General features: G+C 38.2%; 1 protein-coding gene across 2 annotated transcripts in view; it reads right to left on the bottom strand.

Annotated features, from left to right (window-relative positions):
• Positions 1-172: 172 nt before the first annotated feature.
• The window catches only part of LOC115213861 (ankyrin repeat domain-containing protein 40), a 30,704-nt gene continuing 11,453 nt past the window's right edge, over positions 173-19,423 (bottom strand). The window contains exons 1-5 of one of the 2 annotated variants that reach the window (XM_029782805.2): positions 15,464-16,005; positions 11,568-11,716; positions 8,594-8,761; positions 5,983-6,156; positions 173-2,401 (exon numbers count right to left, since the gene is read on the bottom strand). In XM_029782805.2, the coding sequence (XP_029638665.1) occupies positions 2,097-2,401; positions 5,983-6,156; positions 8,594-8,761; positions 11,568-11,716; positions 15,464-15,621 (954 nt within the window). In that variant the 5' untranslated portion in view covers positions 15,622-16,005 and the 3' untranslated portion in view covers positions 173-2,096. Of the gene's footprint in view, positions 2,402-5,982; positions 6,157-8,593; positions 8,762-11,567; positions 11,717-15,463; positions 16,006-19,423 lie in introns of those variants that run through there. The other variant, XM_029782804.2, reaches the window with a different exon arrangement.

The following is a 19,423-nucleotide window of genomic DNA, read 5'->3' as shown; positions in this document are numbered from 1 at the left end:
TTGAAAGCTCAGGTTCTTTATAACTTTTTAAGTCAGCACATGTGAACAAAAAATCACACTGCATTAAAAGAAGTCATACCACTAAACTTCTCTGAATTTTGAGATGTTTCTCTTATTAATTATTTAGAAAACTAATCCCTCTTCAAATTTGCAAAACTAATGTTTTTGAAAAGATTGAAAAAAATATATTATGTAATAATTTGAAGGAGCCATCATTTTCTCCCAAGGCCTTTTTGACAGCAAAGAAATAAAAGTGTAATTATTATTATTATTATTATTATTATTATTATTATTATCTGGCATTTCTTAGATAGGGTAGAAGCCTGAGATATTTAAAAGGTCAATGCCTTCAGTTTACGTGAATTTATGATGTTTATGCCTTTCTGAAAAGCATTAGTGATGTAAAGAAAATGAAGCAGTTCCATCTAAAAATAGAAACTAGCTCTGTAAACTTGGTCTCTCTCAAAACTTGTGCATTAATAAAAATAACAAATCAGCCCTAGTAAATATGGTTTCAATCTTAGGCACTAGGCCTAAATTAAATCTTTTTTTTTTTATTGTTTTGAAAGGTTGAGGGAAAATTTGGTTCAAACTGTATCAGTACCTGACAGGTAATTGTTTCATCAATCCTAGAATGATAAATGACTACGTTGATCCTGTTAGGATTTGAACTTAGAATTCAGAAAGATATAACTAAATACCACAAGGCATTTTGCAGCTGAAAACTACTGATTTTGCCATCCACCACTCGTGTAAACATAATTATGTTTACAGGAGCAGAGTAAAATGAAATTAAATCATTCCAGCCAATTACTGGTACTTATTTTATTGACCCAAGAGGGATTGTAAGGCAAAGTTGACCTCAATGGGAGTTGAACTCAGAACTGTGAGGGACAAAACTAAATACTGTAATGCACTGATTGAGGCTGTTGCTTTAATGATACAGCCGTCGCAACTTTTCTAAATATAATAATCATAATAATTTATTTATGGTCTTCTGCATTGGTAGAATGTCACAATTATTTTTAGTTGGGGACAGAAGTGTATAATTGGTTTATCTGCCCTTAGTGCTTGACTGATACTTATTTGAAGTTTCTTTTATTCAACTCCAAAAGAATGAAATGTGAAGTTGTCACTGGCGAGAATTGAACTTGGAAAGTAAGAGAACAACTAAATACTGCAAGACATTAATTTTATTCAGCATTCTGCTACCTGACAACCTGATAATGATTTCTTAAATAGACACAAGCACAAGACCAGAAATTTTGTGGGGGAGGAGGAGTTGATTAAATCAATCACAGTACTTGACTATTAATACTTTATATTAATCAACCCTAGAAAGGTTGATAAAATAAAGTATCAGTCAAGGACTAGAAGACTGAAAGGAAAAGTTGACCTCAACAAAATTTGAACACAGAAAGTAAAGAGCCAGAACAACCACCTCAAAGTATTTTGTCCGATGCTCTAACAATTCTGCCATCCAGACCAACCTAATAATAATCCTTCCTATTATAGGCACAAGGCCTGAAATTTTGGAGGAGGGCACTGGTCAAATACATCAACCCCTGCTGTGTTCAACTGGCATTTATTTTATCAACCCCAAAAGAATGAAAAATAAGTCAACCTTGGTGGGATTTGACCTCAAGATGTAAAGAACCAGAAGAGATTCTGCTAAGCATTTTGTCTGACATGTTAACAATCCTGCCAGCTCATCAATAATAATAATTACTCATACAGGCACAAAGCCAAACATCTTTTGGGGAGTGGAGAGTAAGTATTAGTCAAACTGGCCCTAGTACTTGACTAGTACTTCATTTTATCAACTTATTTAAAGTTGATCAAATGAAGACCTCATTTCACCCAGATGGATGAAAGGGAAAGTCAATATTTGTAGTTAGTGAACTCAGAACATAAAGAGCTTTAGTCTGTTGCTCTACAGAATCCGCCAGTCACCCCACTTTCATTATAATATTAAGGATAAGAGATGCTTAGCTCCTTCCTTTCAAAGTTTACATGCATGTGAAAGAGAGAGAGAGAGAGAAAGAGGGGGGTGAGCATGTGCATGCATGCTCGTGCATGAGCTTGTAGTACATTTTTTAATACAAAATTTGTTCAGACTTGAGTTTCGTGCCAACACCATAAGTCCGAGATGTGGCACTGATGGCTTTGTTAGTAAGGATAAGTTCTAATTCTTGGAAATCCACAAGACGCTTCACATCTTTGTCCTTGCGGACGATCGTATTGGGCAGTTTACGTATTTTATACACAAGGCGTTTATCAATGTTCAGTTCTTGACACAACAAGTTCAGGAGGGCATCAAATGTCAATGAAGACCGATCCAACTCTATTTCTATGTAATCTTGTTCTTCAACATTGGCAACTCTTGCTCTGAGGACGATTTCTGGAAAACAGATAAACAAATTAATATCTATGCCTATTATACATTTTCAAGTGTATTTATGTATGTTTATGCATGTGTGTCATCATTATCATCACTGTTTTAACATTCACCTTTTCCATACTTGCATGGGTCAGATAGTGTTTATTGAAGATTTTCTACAGATGGATGTCCTCCTATTACCAACCCTCACCTATTTACAAGCAAAGAAATATTTCTTTTTGGCCAGACAGGTTTCTACAGAACACTGGAATTGAACGAGACTACTTGTATGATAGTGACACTCATATACAATATGCTTCAGGTCATTAAGAATGAAATGTCCAAGTTTCTTTTGCACCAAGTTAGACAGTCGTTTATTCTGGTGTTTTATCCTGACAATTCTTTGTTTTAAAACATTGAAAAGTTACATCATCCCTCTCTCTCTTTCGGAGAGGCACTGAGCAGCTATACGCACACATACACACATGGCAGTAACTTCCACCTACCGAATTCAATCACAAAGCTCCGGTCGGCTCGGGGCTATAGTGGAAGACACCTACTCAAAGTGCCACGCAGTGGGACTGAACCCAAAACCATGTAGCTAGGAAGCAAGCTCCCAAACCACACAGCCATGCCCGAAATGCAATTCATGGTGTCTGATTATATTGTGAGTTTTCTCTTGTAAATCAATTTTTGTGAACCCATGGATAGATAAAAAATTTGCGTTTATAAATATGAATTCCATCATGAAACCAATGCGTCCCAGGCAGCTTGAAACATCAATGAGGTGTTTGGTGAAGATGTGGTGCCTGAGTGCACTGTATGTCGATGGTTTTAGAAGTTCCAGTCAGGTGACTTTACTCTTGAAAATCAACCTCGTGGTTACCTGAGACCAAGGTGGATAATGATGAGATGGAAACTGTAGTGGAAGTGGATACATTTCAAACTATGTGTGAGTTAGCAGCAAGGTTTGATATTTCCATTCCAACTGTATCACACCATCTGAAACAAATTGGTAAGGTAAAGAATCTGGACAAGCGGGTACCACACAAACTGAATGAGCATCAAATGACATGTCGTCTTGAAACTTGCTGTTCAGGGCATAAAAGCAAACCATTTTTGCATCATATAGTTACTTGTGATGAAAAATGGATTCTTTTCAGCAACAGCAAGCATTCTGCATGGTAGTTGGATAGAAATGGAGTGCCAAAACACAATCCAAAAAAGAATATTCACCAAAAAAAGCTAATGGTATCTGTTTGGTGGTCCAGCACTGATGTCATCCACAACAGCTTCATGGGACCTGGTAAGTCAATTACAACGGATGAAATGATGAGTGAACTCGCAATTAAACAACCGATATTGATCAATAGAGACTAGCTAACTTTCTTGCAAGACAATGCTTGACCATATGTGGCACAAAGAATGCTACTCAAGTTACAGGAACTGAACTTGGAAGTATTCTGTCATCCACCATATTCACCAGATCTTGTACCAACTGACTATCACGTTTTCCAGGCATTAAACAACTTTTTGAAATGAAAAAACTTCAAATTTGAGAAGGTGCAAAAACAGCCTTTCATGATTTCATCCCCTCTTGCTCTCCAGAATTCTTTGCTGCCGGCATAAATAATCTACCGATAAAATGGCAAAATTGTGTTGATAAATTAGGAGCATACTTAGATTAAATGCATTACTTTTTGTTAAGATAAAGTAAAATAAACTTTCAGTTCAAAATCAAACACTGCATTCTTAATGACCTGATAAATTACAAGCTTCTTTCAGTTTCTGCCTACCAAATCCACTCTCAAGGGTTTGGTCAGCCTGGGGCAAGTGTCATTGGTTTTACACTGGCACCTTGAGTGTTAAATTGAACCTGAAATAATGTGGTTGGGAAGCAAACCTCTCAACAACACACACCCATACCAGTACTTAGCCATGCCTGCACTTGTGTGTGAATGCAACAATTTCTACAGAGATTTTTGAGATATTTGTGTCTTTACTGTATTAATTTCGATCATGTTCAATCAAAGGTTCTTTTTCATCAGACAAAAAATTGGGGAGGCAACAACTTAATTTAATCAGATAACTTATCTACATACTCATGTGAATGTGGGCAACATTCCTGATGTTAGAACTTCTTAATTAAATTGCTTGGTTGTGGACTTTATTCATTTGCTCACCCTTAAATCAGAAGTATCCTACAAGACAACCTTATTACATGTGCTGACACAGCTCTCACCAACCCATGTTCTATTAACTGCCATGTATCACAGGATTCAGTTATAACCACTTTTGTTCTTCTCTCTTTTACATTTATGATTGACTTGCTATTTCTAACCATTTCTAATCATGGGTGACCCTCTCCTTTGAGCTATGTCTTTGGACTCTCATACCTGTTACCATTCTCAACAACATCTCAATTCTTCACATTAGATTTTCATTACTTCCATGAACAGAAAGTTTGAAAATATTCTTCAATTGGGACACAAAGACAATTGTTACAGGTAAAAAGAAGACAATCTTACAATATACCATCACACTTATGCATGAACACACAACAATGATACTGTCTCAAACATCATCATCATCAACAATACTAGCCACTTTCACTCAGTGTTTTAGCTGTGAACATCTTTTCCTGGGAAGCAAATTATCCTAAGATTTAGATCTTGTGGCAAAAGTTTCTGTTGTGACCACAGCAATGAGATGTATCAAGGAAGTTTTGCTGCTGCATTGAGCAAATTTGATACTTTCATAGAAGATACCTAACTTGTCAATCCCTTCTCTAGGACATACCATTTAAAGCAGCAGCATCTCTATAAGTAAGGGCTGCAAGCAATCAAAAACACTTACAACCTACATAGTCAAAAAGATTTTTGATACAGAAAGACAATTTCACATGTAAAGTTCATGGTTATGTACGTAGCCATTATGAGATAAGTACATGTTACAACTGTAAGAGAAGGGGGAAGACTGAACAATTACCGAGTGTGTTGTTAGTGTGTGGTCTTGAATTAGGATTATATGTTAAATAGGTGCAGACGTGGCTGTGTGGTTAAGAAGCTTACTTCCCAACTATGTGCTTTCAGGTTCCGTCCCATTGTGTGGCACCTTGGGCAAGTGTCTTCTACAATAGCCCTAAGCCAACAAAGCTTTTTGAATGGATTTACAGAAACTGAAAGTCCTTCATATATATATATATGTGTGTGTGCATGTGTTAGTGTGTACCCTTGTCCTGATATCATGTTAGTAGTAAACATGCATCATGGTCACACAAGTGATCTGTAAAAAGACATGTCTGGCCATAGGGAAATATTGACTTGCTTGGAAACAGGTGAGGACTAATGACAGGAAGGGCATCTCATTTAACTGTAGAAAAATCTGCCTCAGTGAATTCTGTCCAACCTATGAGAGCATGGAAAAGTGGATATTAAAATGATAATGATGATGATATTAAAAAATTTAAAAACAAAAACTGATTCCAATACTGATTTTTTGTTTAAAAGGTTATCAGAAGTTATATCTATAGCTTGCTTATTCTTCTCTGGTTTTCAATTCCAATCAATCTATATAAAAAGTAACATGATGAAGCTACTAACCATTTTCAAGGTTAAAGGCAAATAAACCTTTGGATGGTACCATCTGCTGCTGTGGAACACCACTGTGAGCAGGTTGTGTAGGGTTTGCGTGTGGCATTGCTCGATGTGCCTGGTAATTTGAATGGATCGGTGCGTTCTGTTCTTTTATATCCAAAGCAGCAGTGGCATCTGTGACTGTAACAAAAAACAGAAAAAAAAAGAGAAAGAAATTAAGAAAAGAAAGGAAAGGAAAATAGCAACCACATTTGTTTAGAACCATGAGCTGTAACTCATTCCTTTGAGCTACATCTTAGGACTTATCTTATCTTTAATACCTCATATCTGACACTATTCTTAACATCATCCCAAACCTGCTGTCAACGACCCACAACCACCTTTCTCATTCATTCACAAAAGCCACCTCTCCATCTCTGTCACAATACATCTCTTTCTTGCTTTCCCATCACTCTTCAACCATGCACATCATCTCCCTATTTCCTGATCTATCTACAGGTTTATTATATTACTTCATGACTTCAGGAAACATTTTTTCACGCTCAGAGTTGCTGAAGCATGGAACAAACTGCCGGCATCAGTTGTTAGTTGTCGGAGCACTGCATCCTTCAAAACTTCCATGCTTTCTGAGATTCGCCAACACTACACTTGATTTTCTCCCCTCCATACACACACAAACATGTATCTGACTCATACATTGTTCGCTTTCCAGACATTTTTACATTACTGCATGTACTTTATATGCACTTTCTGACAAGTTGTGGTGCACCTGAGCACTGTATACAATAATTTCATTATTATTATTATTATTATTATTATTATTATTATATTACTACTCTTTACCATTCCTGTACTGCTACATATCACCTCCTTCCTGAGCCATTCCTAGTTCTTTCACTTTCTCCTCCAATCTCTTACTTATCACCAATAAAAACCTCCACCCTGGTTTATCATTCATCTCTATCTCACTCTCTGAACTGTCTGTCACTCTCCTATTACACTCTAATGAACTTACCTGCCCATCTATGAACATCTCCACTTCTGATCTTCTCTTATATATTCACCTTTTTGTAACTTCCAAGTCTCACTACCACCATCTTTGTCTTCCTTCCAGCTATCCTCACTCACCCTTATATAATGTGGGGTAGCTTTTTATCCCCTTTATAGCATGATACCTGTGTCTGTTCCTCTACTATATTTCAGCATCTCAATCCTGGCATAAAGACTTGTACTACAACTCCACCCAGTCAAGGGAACTTTGTCCTTCTCTTGCAAAGTGCCAGTATCATGCTAAAAAACATGCAGTACACTCTGTGAAGCAGTTGGCATTAGGAAAGGCATTCAGCCATAGAAACTATACCAAAACAGACACTGGGGCTCAATGTAGTCCTTCAACTTGTTGGATCCTGTTAAACTACACAACTCATACCAGCATGGAAAACAGACATTAAATGATGATGAGGAGGAGGACCCATTGCACCAACAATGGTATTATGCAAATGACAACAACAATTGATCCAGCATCAATTCTTAGGACTGGTGAGGGATGGTTGAGCATAGTCGATAATGAACTGATTCTTACTTTAATCTTCAAAAGCTTTGAAACCCAAATCGAATAAAGGAGTATTATGTGTTAGCTCAGTCTGCTAGAAATAGCAGCCAAATCACCCTAAAAAAATACATACTAATACCATCTTAAATAAGGAAGGACACAGTGGATAATGTAGTCCTTGATACACAATGTCTGAATAAAAGATAGGATGGTCACAACTGAAACGCTCGAATATAGACCTGCTGGATTGGGGCTGATTCGAAGAGGATAGGGGTTAAACAACTACTAACTACAAAATGTCTATTTAATACTTTCAAGAAACCTCATAATTCACTGAGCTGGTTTTTATTGCCAGATCCTGTGGGGTTCAAAGCAATGAGACAAATTTCGTTTCCCAAATAGAATATCGGTATAAGGGAGGTAATTATTCCAGAAAGAGGTATTTGTCATTTAGAAGCGGAAAATACGATCCTGATATTCAGTGTCCAACATAAAAACATGATAGTGTATGATGGGTCTCACTGATTTGATGGATTTAATGTTTGTATCCTCATTTGTTAGCATAAGGAGGACACTGAAAATCATTGGGTTGATCTCTTCAGATGTTTCAACAATATACAGGGATAGCAAGCAGCAAGCTGGAAGAATTGTTAGAACGGCAGGTAAAAAATAATTAGAGGTATTTCATTGTCTTTACATTCTGGGTTCCAACTCTGCTGAGGTCGACTTTACCTTTCATCCTTTCAGAGTTGGTAAAATAAGTGCCAGTTGAGTAATAGGGTTGATGTAATTGGCTTACCCACTCCCCTGAAGTTGCTGGCATTGTGCAAAAATTTGAAACCAATATAGAGGGACAGCCAAAAAAAAAAAAAAAGAAAAGGTGGGAATAGTATAAAAGAGACAAAGGTGAGCAATGGAAAAGAGTGAACAGAAAAAAGGATACAGAGAAATGAGGATATGAAGATGAAAAACGATCGCATAGGGGACAGCAGAGAAGATTGAGGGAGATAACAAAAAAAAAAAAGGTGAAGATATCAAGACAAAAAGAATAATGTTTCTACTAACCATTCTCAGTGTTATATGAATATATTCCTTTGGATGGAGGCAGCTGTTGAGGGGCACTTGAAGGTGTGGACTGCGTAGGAGTTGTGTGCGGAAATACAGGATGAGCTAAATAATTGGGATGAATTGGTAAGTTGGGTTCCTTTATATCCAAAGCAGCTGCATCTGAGACTAGAATGAAAGGAGAAGAAAACAATAAAGGTTCGAAAAGGAAATAGGGGTAATAAAACATATTTGGAACATTCCTACTGTTAATTGGCTATTTAATTAAATTGCCGTTAAGTTTTGGGCTGGTCTATTTTGTTATACAGTAGTCCCAAGGTATTCGCAGGGATTAGGTTCCTAGAACACCCACGAATAGTGAAAAATCGTGAATATTGGACATGATCCATAAAAATGCCTATAAATGTCAAAATATGACATAATATATATATATACACACACATATATATGTATGTATATATGTGTGTGTGTGTGTGTGTATATATATATAAAAAATACAAAATGGGACAAGAACACAAAACATCCAGACAGTTAGGTGATACCAAAAAGAGACAACAAAACATCCAGATAGACAATACAAAGAAAACAAGGATGGAAAAAAAAAGACGGAGAATGTTACGCAAATACAAATAACAGGACATAACAACAGGTGTCTTTCGACTAAGGACAAATTAAATCAAGCTGGCGTGAGAGGAAATAAAGCCTCACGGCAGGGATACAAGATTTCACAGGCACAGGGAGGAATATAGCCTTTGCATGGATGATGGCCAAACCAAGAAAGAAAGATCAGGTTTGGCTGAACATCGGTCACGTGGGGAGAGAAGAGAGAGAGGTAGAAGGACAAAAGAATTAAGGATGGGGCGAGAAAAAATGACAGGGACACAGTGAAGTGAAAAGATGAGGGAAAGTAAGCAAGAAGAGAAGACAAGGAAATGTGAGAGAGGGGAACAAAAGAAAAATAGAGTTGTACAAGATTTAGATAAATATATACTTACATATAAGAGACCAAAGTGTACCCTTCTTTCTTTCGTTCCCCCTCTCTCACATTTCCTTGCCTTCTCTTCTTGCTCACTTTCCCTCCTCTTTTCACTTCACTGTGACCCTGTCATTTTTTCTTGCCCCTCTGCCTCTACCTCTCTCTCACCACGTGACTGGTGTTCGGCCAAGCCTGATCTTTCTTTCTTGGTTCGGTCGCCGTCCATGCAACATCTATATTCCTCCTTGTGCCTGTGAAATCCTGTATCCCTACTGTAAGGCTTTATTTCTACACACACCAGCTTGATTCAATTCATCCTTAGTTGAAAGACACCTGTTGTTATGTCCTGTTATTTGTATTTGCGTAACATACTCTGTTTTTTTCCATCCTTGTTTTCGTATACATTCGCTACTTTCTTCCAAGGAATCTAATGCTCTGAGTTTAGTTTTTCTTTGGGGCTGGCCAGATTGGAGCAATCTCGAGTATAACCAGCCGCAATTGCAAAGATAATCTGGAACTTGACCGAGGAAAGAAAACTCCGAATGACCCATCCTTGTTTTCTTTATATCGTCTATCTGGATGTTTTGTTGTCCCTTTTTTTGTATTACCTAACTGTCTGGATGTTTTGCGTTCTTGTCCCATTTTGTATTTTATATATATATATATATTTAATAGTAATTTAGTAAAAAATAAAATAAAATGTACAGTCACTCACCAATAATGAATGGTATTGATTTAAGATGATGATGATGAAAATAATTATGGCAATGACTGCACAGCAAAGAAGATTTAAAGCTCTTCAGGTGACGCCTCTTCTTCAGCTGTTTCAGGGGATGTCGTATCTTCGTGCAAGGCTTTCTTGGTGGGCTTGAGGAGCATCGTGATGGGAAGTTGCTGTTGTTGTTTCTTCATGGTGGTGAGGAGAATTTTATATGTCTGCATAGCAGCAGTGATAGCATTTTTATATTGGAGAGACCAAACTATATAGGGATCCCATGCTTCCACCTTCACTTGCAATTCCTTTACTGTCCTTAAAAGGATGTTCGATTGCCAGGCCCACCTCATCCTCTTCCTCTGGATCTGGTGCTTTCTCCTCTTTGCTGACTCCAACAAATCTTTGTTTGTCAGGGTTTCAGAGTGGGCATTGATGAGGTTGTTGACCTCATCTTGTGTGATGCCATCAAAACCTTCACCACCAAGTACCTTTGCCAGTTTCACCGCATTGGTGACAGCCTCATGCTGAATAACTTCAGGTGAGAAGCCCTTGTAGTCCTGGACACACTCTGGCCACACATTCTTCCAGCATGTGATGAAGGTTTCTGTTTTCATGTCTTTAAGAGCAGCGTGGATGACTGACAGGCACATTGTGATTGTGAAGTAATGCTAGTACTCCTTTAACTTGAAATTCTCATCCGAATCCATTGCGTCCACAAGATGTTGGAGAGAGTTCTGAGTGTAAAGTGCCTTGAAGGCACCTTTCTCAGTTTCATTGTCTTGCAAGCTGCATGGCAACTTCACTGGTGCCAGTGGCATGAAAAAGGCACCTAGTACATGCTGTAGAGTGACTGGCGTTGGGAAGGGCATCCAGCCATAGAAACTGTGCTAAAGTAGACAGTGGAGCACTTTGCAATTCTTGGACCCATCAAATCCTGCCATCCAACCATCCAGCTTGTGCCACCTTGGAGCATGGACATTAAATGATAATGATAATGTGGAAAAGGTGCACAGTTAATTTAATTACAGTAGTTGGCTGCTCAGGCTTAACTCAAGAGAGAATACATCTCTCTTGGAGTTTGTCATCAACCAGTACACATTGTAAAGTGGTTGACATTGGGAAGGGCATCCAACCATAGAAAACATGTCAAACTAGACAGGGGAGCAGGGCCCATTGAATCCTGTCAAACTATCTAATCCATGCCAGCGTCAAACATGGATGTTAAAAGATGATGATGATGAATGATGATATGAGTTTTACTAGAATAACAAACAGTTACTTACCTCCCAGTAACTGATGTATGGTGGAGTCTGATGTTAATTCAGCAGGGATGTTACCATCGAAATTTTTTATATTTTTATCTGCACCATGTGTCAAAAGGAAAGCAACAACAGATGTATGGTTTCTAATGGTAGCCCAGTGCAAAGCAGTACTGAAATTAAAATAAATGAATAAATAAAAAATAATGATATGTATTTGTTTTGGAAGAATCTTGACAAGAAATCATAGATACAGATAGTTATAATTATAGATAAGGATGGTCATAGTTTGCCAATTAAAGAATAAGAGTAGACATGTGAGTTAGAGTTGCTGAAGAGGTCTCAGGATGTGTGTGGAAAGAGCTTGGACTAAGAGACTAAAATAATAATAATAATAAAGCTGAAGTGAAGATCAAATGTATAGTGTGTGCATGTTTAATTGGCAAAATATGACCATCTCCAAGTAAACAATAAGGATATAATTATAACGATTACTAGCTTTGGCAGCAAATCTTCAGGAACTGTAAAATCCATAATACTAACTTGACCGGTATTTATTCTATTGACCTCAGGAAAGTGAAAAGTAGTCAACCATAGTATCATTTAAAGTACAAAACATGAAGACAAAAGACTGGTTTTAGTCTCAACTATTCCAGTCACTTTACACAACTAAATACTGCAATGTTGTTGTCAAGAGTTCAACTGTTTCTGTCTTAGGTGTAGGAGTGGCTGTGTGGTAAGTAACTTGCATACGAACCACATGGTTCCGGGTTCAATCCCACTGCGTGGCACCTTGGGCAAGTGTCTTCTACTATAGCCTCGGGCCAACCAAAGCCTTGTGAGTGGATTTGGTAGACAGAAACCGAAAGAAGCCCATCATATATATGTATGTGTGTGTATATGTTTGTCCCTCCAACATTGCTTGACAACTGATGCTGGTGTGTTTACGTCCCTGCAACTTAGCGGTTTGGCAAAAGACACTGACAGAATAAGTACTAGACTAACAAAGAATAAGTCCTGGGGTCGATTTGCTCGACTAAATGCGGTGCTCCAGCATGGCTGCAATCAAATGACTGAAACAAGTAAAAGAGTATAATGATGATGATGATGATGGCATTACCAGAATAATCAGGAAAGTATTAGATAGTTGAAAAGAACAGATAGTCTGGTACTGTAGGCTGCAGGTAGCAAGCGTATTACACATGCAAGACTCCAGGAATTCCAACAAAACCCCCGAGTTAAAAAGAATGATACTAATAATAATGGTTTCAATTTTTGGCACAGGACCAGAAGTTTTTGAGGAGAAGTGTAAGTCAGTCGCAGTAACCCGGTTCAGAACTGGGACTTATTTCATTTATTATTTCTTCCCTTGTAATATAGGCACAAGGCCTGAAATTTGGGGGAAGAGGCTGGTTGATTATATTCTTTCCATCCTTCCTTAACAACTCCTTTGCATTTTTTTATTTCATCCATTGTAACATTGATTTCCTCTGAGATTTGCTGCGGATGCGAAACAATTACAAAATGGGTTTTGTTGTTGCCTGTGTTGGTTTCTTTGGTAGCCATGTTGTTACTCCTCTCTTCCTCCTTCTCCGGTGTAGGAGCAATAGTGGTGATGAGACCACATTTGAAAGGGGGTCCAAAGAACAGCCTTCATTTTCTTCAGTAGTGCTGCACGAGGTGGAACACCATTTTACTTTATCTTCTTTGCCTTTTAAGGCGTGAATCAGGTAGAGCGTATTCACATTTGACACTCGACTTGTCTTGCTGTCCATCTGCAGAGGGTGTGGTAGACAAAGAAGGGAACAGCTTACTGTTCTCTTCAAAGACATTTTGACAAAATTTACAAGTTTCAAAAACAAAATTTGAAGTTTTAAAATGAAAAATTCACCCCTAAAAGGGGAAAATTCTGCCTAATTAGCTCAGCAAGAGCCCAGTCGGCTTGGCTACACAAATATACAAAAATATCAATAGGTTTAACAATATTTCCAATGAAAATTGGCCCAAAACTTACAACTTATGAAAACACTTCCGTCCACATTCAAAACAACAACAACAACAATAATAATAATAATAATGGTTTTAAATTTTGGCACAAAGATAGCAGTTTTAGGGGAGGGTTAAGTCAATTACATTGACCACAGTTCTCAACTGGTATTTATTTTACAGACTTTGAAGGGATGACAGGCAAAGTCAACCTTGGTAGAATTTGAACTTAGAACGTAAAGACAGATGAAATGCTGCTAAGCATTTTACCCAGTGTGCTAACAATTCTGCCAGCTTGTCACCTTAAATAACGGTTTGAAACTTTGGAACAGGGTCAGCAAGTTTGGGGAAGGGGGTAAGTTGATTACATCAACCCCAGTGCTCAACTGGTACTTACTTTATCGACCCAGAAAGGATGAAAAGCAAAGTCAACCCCGGCAGCATTTGAACCCAGAATATATAGAGAGACAGAAGAATCGCTACTATGTATTTTGTCCGGTGCAGTAATGATTCTGCCAGCTTGCCACTTCAAATAATAATAATGGTTTCTAGTTTTGGCACAAGGCCAACAATTTTGGAAGACTTCAAATTTGTTAATCAATTACATAAAACCCAGTATTCAACTGGTATTTGTTGCATTAACCCCAAAAGCCAAGTTATCCTAAATGGAATTTGAAGTCAAAGTGTAAAGAGCCAAAAGAAATTATGCTAACAATTTTTCTAGCTAAGTTTTGTTGTTATTTTTGATTTTTTTCACAAGGCCAGCAATTCTGAGGGGAAGGGAGTTAGTTGATACTATCAACCCTAGTACAAGACAAGTACTTTATTGACTCTGTAGAGTTGAAAGGTGAAGTTCATTTTCAGGGGATTTGAATTCAACAACAATTTCTAAATTAGACACAAGACCAGCAGTTTTCAAGATGAGAGTTAGTCAATTATATCAACCCTGGCCCTGAAAGGATGAAAAGTAAAGTTGACCTTGACAGAATTCAATTTCAAAATGCAAAGAGCCTAAACAAACGTTGCAAAACCTTCTATCTGAAGCTCTCTAATGTGTCTGCCATCCACCCTGACAATAATTTAGGCACAAAGCCAACAATTTCTGATAGGAGTTAGTTGATTGCAATGAACCTCAGTACTTGATTGGCACTTTATTTTATCAATCCTAGAAGGATGAAAGGCAAAGTAGACCTCTGCAGGATTTGATCTCAGAAACTAAGGAGTCAGAACAAATACTGCAAAACATTTCTTTAAAACACTCATGAGTCAGAAAATCACTGCCATAACAATAACAATAATCCCTTCTATTATAGGCACAAAGCCTGAACTTTTGGGGAGTGGGCTAGTCGATTACATTGACCCCAGTGCGCAACAGGTACTTATTTCATTGACCCCAAAAGGATGAAAGGTGAAGTCGAATTTGAGTTCAGACCATAAAGACACGAAATGCAGCTGAGCATTTTGCCCAGCATGCTAACAATTCAGCCAGCTTGCCACCTTAATAATGATTTCAAATTTTGGCACAAGGCCAGCAATTTCGGAGAACGAGGACTAGTCGATTATATCAACTCCAATATTCAACTGGTATTTATTTTATCAACCCCAGCATGATTTGAACTCAGAACATAAGGTCGGAAGAAATGCCGCTAGACATTTTTTTCTGATGTGGTAACGATTCTTCCAGCCCGCCACCTTTAATAATCCTTTCAGCTATAGGCACAAGGCCTGGAAAATTAGAGGAGGGGGGCTAATCGATTACGACCCTAAAAAGATCGATAAAATAAGTACTAAAGTCGACCTGGAAATTTGAACAAGACATAAAACCGGAAGAAAACGAAAGATCGCCCTATCATCGTTTACACACACACACACACACACTAGGAAGACAGACACACTCTAACATATGTACACGTGTTTTGTTGTGTAATATTTACCACCCATGAAGACTGCTCTGTGAATTAACATCCACACCACTCTCCACGATTTCGGTCAGTTTTTCCATGTCCCCACAGGCAGCTGCTTCGCGAAAACTCCCTTCCAACACATGAGGGGCAACGTCTGCATTCTGTTGTGTCTGGTTGTCGTTTTCCATGTTGTTCTGTCGCGGCCAAGGAATGTGTATACGTGTTAGTCACTATTGTTAGGAATCCTGTCGTCGCCGTCCGTCGTCTCCGTACAGAGTCGAGAAAGAAACTAGAAACGGGGTCAATAATAGAATTCATAAAAATGACATAAATTCAAGCTCTCCTTATCCCAGAGCATAAATGAATTTAGAAATTAGTCTAAACTAGAAGTTAGTTTACATTAGTGGAAGCTTATACCGTCACCCACCCGACCACCTGGCCATCACCCTGGAATCAACTAATGCCCAAATTGAATCCTTTCCACTTAAATTATTTCTTAATGTCGTCTAACAGTGGAACATACTTAAACCCAGTAAAAGTTAAATGGGCAAAGATCCCAGAGGTGAGCTGCTACAACCAGTGTTTAAATGGCACAGCTACTACAGCAGCAGCTGTCACAATGAACTACATATTGTAAACATTGTGATGTTGTGTTTCTATGACTTGAATGAAAAATAGATGATTTCTGTTTTGAAAAGCCAAATGAGCATCTAGACTCGAGGGTTTTTTTTATTTACAACCATTTGTGTCTATTTAGAGCAACCGTATATCCACAGATTAAAAAGAAACAAAGACAAAGACAAATAAATGAAGGGAGATGAAGAGGTGGTGTGGAAACACAGGTTCTCTCTCTCTCTCTCTCTCTCTCTATATATATATATATATACATACACACACATACATATATATATACATACACACACATACATATACATACACACACACACACATATATACACATACATACACACACATATAAAAAAAAAACACTTTCTTGAAATGTATCCGGTACTTTTCGGAATGGTTGTCTCGATCAAAACGAAAATTAAGGGACCTGGGAGTGAGAAGAAGTCGATACATTTCGTCATTTTATAAAAACCCAACATATTCTGAAACGCAGGTAATTCGACAAAATACACCCCCGCCCTACCAAAAACAAAACCCTCAAAAATCCCACCGATGTTTGATCATATTTTCCCACCCTTCAACGTTCCATAAACAACACACACACACAACCATATATGTAGAAGTACCTCAAGGTAAGGCAAACAGACACCTAGAAAATATTTAAAGTCCCGGTGTAACGATTTTTCACGTTAACCCTACTTCATCATGCTTTACGTACCTCTTGCTGACTTGAAATGGTATTCGGTTTACTCAAAGGTGGAGTGAATAAAATATGTCAAATTACTGTCCTTACCACCCAAACGATTTTAAATTAACTCCTCAAAACGTTTATTTACTGCATTTTAGAACAGCAGCAGTAATTGTGATAACAGTTAGTAATTGTAGTAGTAGCAACATATGAGACCGCCTTCCGACTAACCACCTGGATGCGTTAGAGGGAAAACGAAATCGATTTCAGACCACCTGGGATACCTTGAAAGAAGAGCTTTACTCAGATTTTAAACCTATAACCAAAGAGGTTCCGGGTGTAATCTATCCATCTTTGCGCGCGTGTATACATACAAGGCAGTGTTCCAGCATGACCACAATCTAATGACTGTAACCAATAAAAGATAAAAGACAGGACTAGAAGTGTTCCCCTTTTAGTACTTTTTGGTCATCTCAGCCCCATTAAAATATAGAGTTATTTCCCCACTAAAAAATCGAATTAATGTGGTGACAAGAGATTGGATTAAAAGGGTTAGATCCTTTTGATTCTTGGCCTCCTCAACAGGAATGCTATGATTTGTTATAAAAATATTATCAGAGTCAAAACTATGTTTCGTCTTTTCACTCTTAATGCTTATTAATTTTGGCATTTTTTGTTTTTGTTTTATTGAGGGTTAAACAGTTTTTTTAGTTGAAGGAGATAACCAAAAGTACCGATATTTCTCGTAAAACGAGGTGGGGGGTTAACCCAATTTTTTAAGGGGGTACGATAACCAAAAAGTACCCCTCTTTTTTAAAAGGTAAGAAGCAATCTGAGGGACTGCCGGAGCTAGTTATAACAAATCAAGCAACTGCTGAGAAGTTCCCTTCATGACTGTAAACACATGGTAGTGGTCACCTTCTGTCGCCATTATTAGGTCACTGGGACAGAAATGACTCAATCTTCATACCATAAATTCATGTCTACACAGATTCCACCGCAGTGAGTCTCCCACTACTTCAAGGAATTAACAGTCATCCAAAGAGCTAAGTGAAAACAGCTGGACATGCTAGTAGCACAAGTTCCAACCCCCACACAATAAAGCCTTCAATTTAGGAGACAAGAGACAGATGGAGCCTATAGGCGAGCAGTTTTGCTACAAGATTCAATCAAGTGCTACACAGTCAAAAATGTTTTACTGACATCACAAACAACTTTCACCAAATTCCTGAAGGATGAGACTCCATTGGTGAGTGATATGGTGAAGTAGGTTTTCAATAGATAAGTCTGTGCAAAAACCATACTGGTGGTCATTAAGGAGGAAAAGGAAAAGATTCCTACAGAAAAAGAGAGATTGAAAAGTTTTGGTGAGGGTAGGGTCTAGATCTAGGGTGCAGTGTTTGAAGGTATTGGAAAACAAGTCATTAGGGGCAAAGTTACTTTTGCCTTCATGTGTGTATGTATAAGCTGTGAACCTGGAAGAGTTTTCAAGATTTATCACATCTGTGTGTGTGTGTGTGTGTGTACCAATGTATCACAGCACCAAATATAAATATAACAATAAACAATGTAATAATGAGTTGTGATACCTGTGCCGGTGGCACGTAAAAAGTACCATCCGAACATGGCTGATGCCAGCGCCACCTTGACTAGCTTCTGTGCCAGTGGCACCTAAAAAGCTCCAACCAATTGTGGCCTCTGCCAGCCTCCCCTGGCACATAAAAAGCAGCCACTACATTTACGGAGTGGTTGGCGTTAGGAAGGGCATCCAGCTGTAGAAACACTGCTAAATCAGACTGGAGCCTGGTGCAGCGTCCTGGCTTCCCAGACCCCGGTCGAACCATCCAACCCGTGCCAGCATGGAAAACAGATGTTAAACGATGATGATGTGTAGTGTAGGCTTGGACCCAAAGTGGACAGTAAAGGTGAAGTCAATCTACAGTGAAACTAAAACTAAAAACTTCAGCACTATACCAATTCTGTCAATATCGTGTCTTCAAAATAATGCTAATAGTAATCCTTTCTACTATAGGCACAAGACCTAGAATTAGTGGGAAGGTGTATAATCGATCACATCGACCCCAGCACTTGACTGCGACTTATTGACCTTGGCAGAATTTAAACACAGAAACTGAAGACGGATGAAATGCCACAAAGCATTTGGCCTGGCATGCTAACAATTCTGCCAGCTCACTGCCCTTCATCATAATAATAACTGTCTCCAACTTTGGCACAACGTCAGCAATTTTAGAGGGAGCCGCAAGTCAATTACATCAACCTCAGTATTTGACAGGTACTTTATTTTATCAACCCAGACAGGATGAGAGGCAGAGCTGACTCAGAATGTGAAAAGCCAGAAGAGATGCCACTAAGCATTATGTCTGATGAGCTAATGATGCTACCAGCCATCAATTCTGAAAGGAAGGGTTAGTCAACTACAACGATCCCAGTATTTATCTCATTGACAACGAAAAGATAATAATAATGATTTCAAATTTAGACACAAGGCCAGCAATTTTGGAGGAGGAGTTAAGACAATTACATTGACCCCAGTGCTTAACTGGCACTCGTTTTATTGACCCCAAAAAGATGAACAGCAAAGTCAAGCACCACTGCAGGATTTGAACTAAGAATAAATGAAATGCCTCTTAGCATCTCACATACAAACATTTACA

Source organism: Octopus sinensis, linkage group LG7 (assembly GCF_006345805.1).
Source record: "Octopus sinensis linkage group LG7, ASM634580v1, whole genome shotgun sequence".
Taxonomy (NCBI): Eukaryota; Metazoa; Mollusca; class Cephalopoda; order Octopoda; family Octopodidae; genus Octopus; species Octopus sinensis.
The sequence above is the reverse complement of the archived record's forward strand: the minus strand, read 5'-3'. Positions and strand labels throughout refer to the sequence as shown.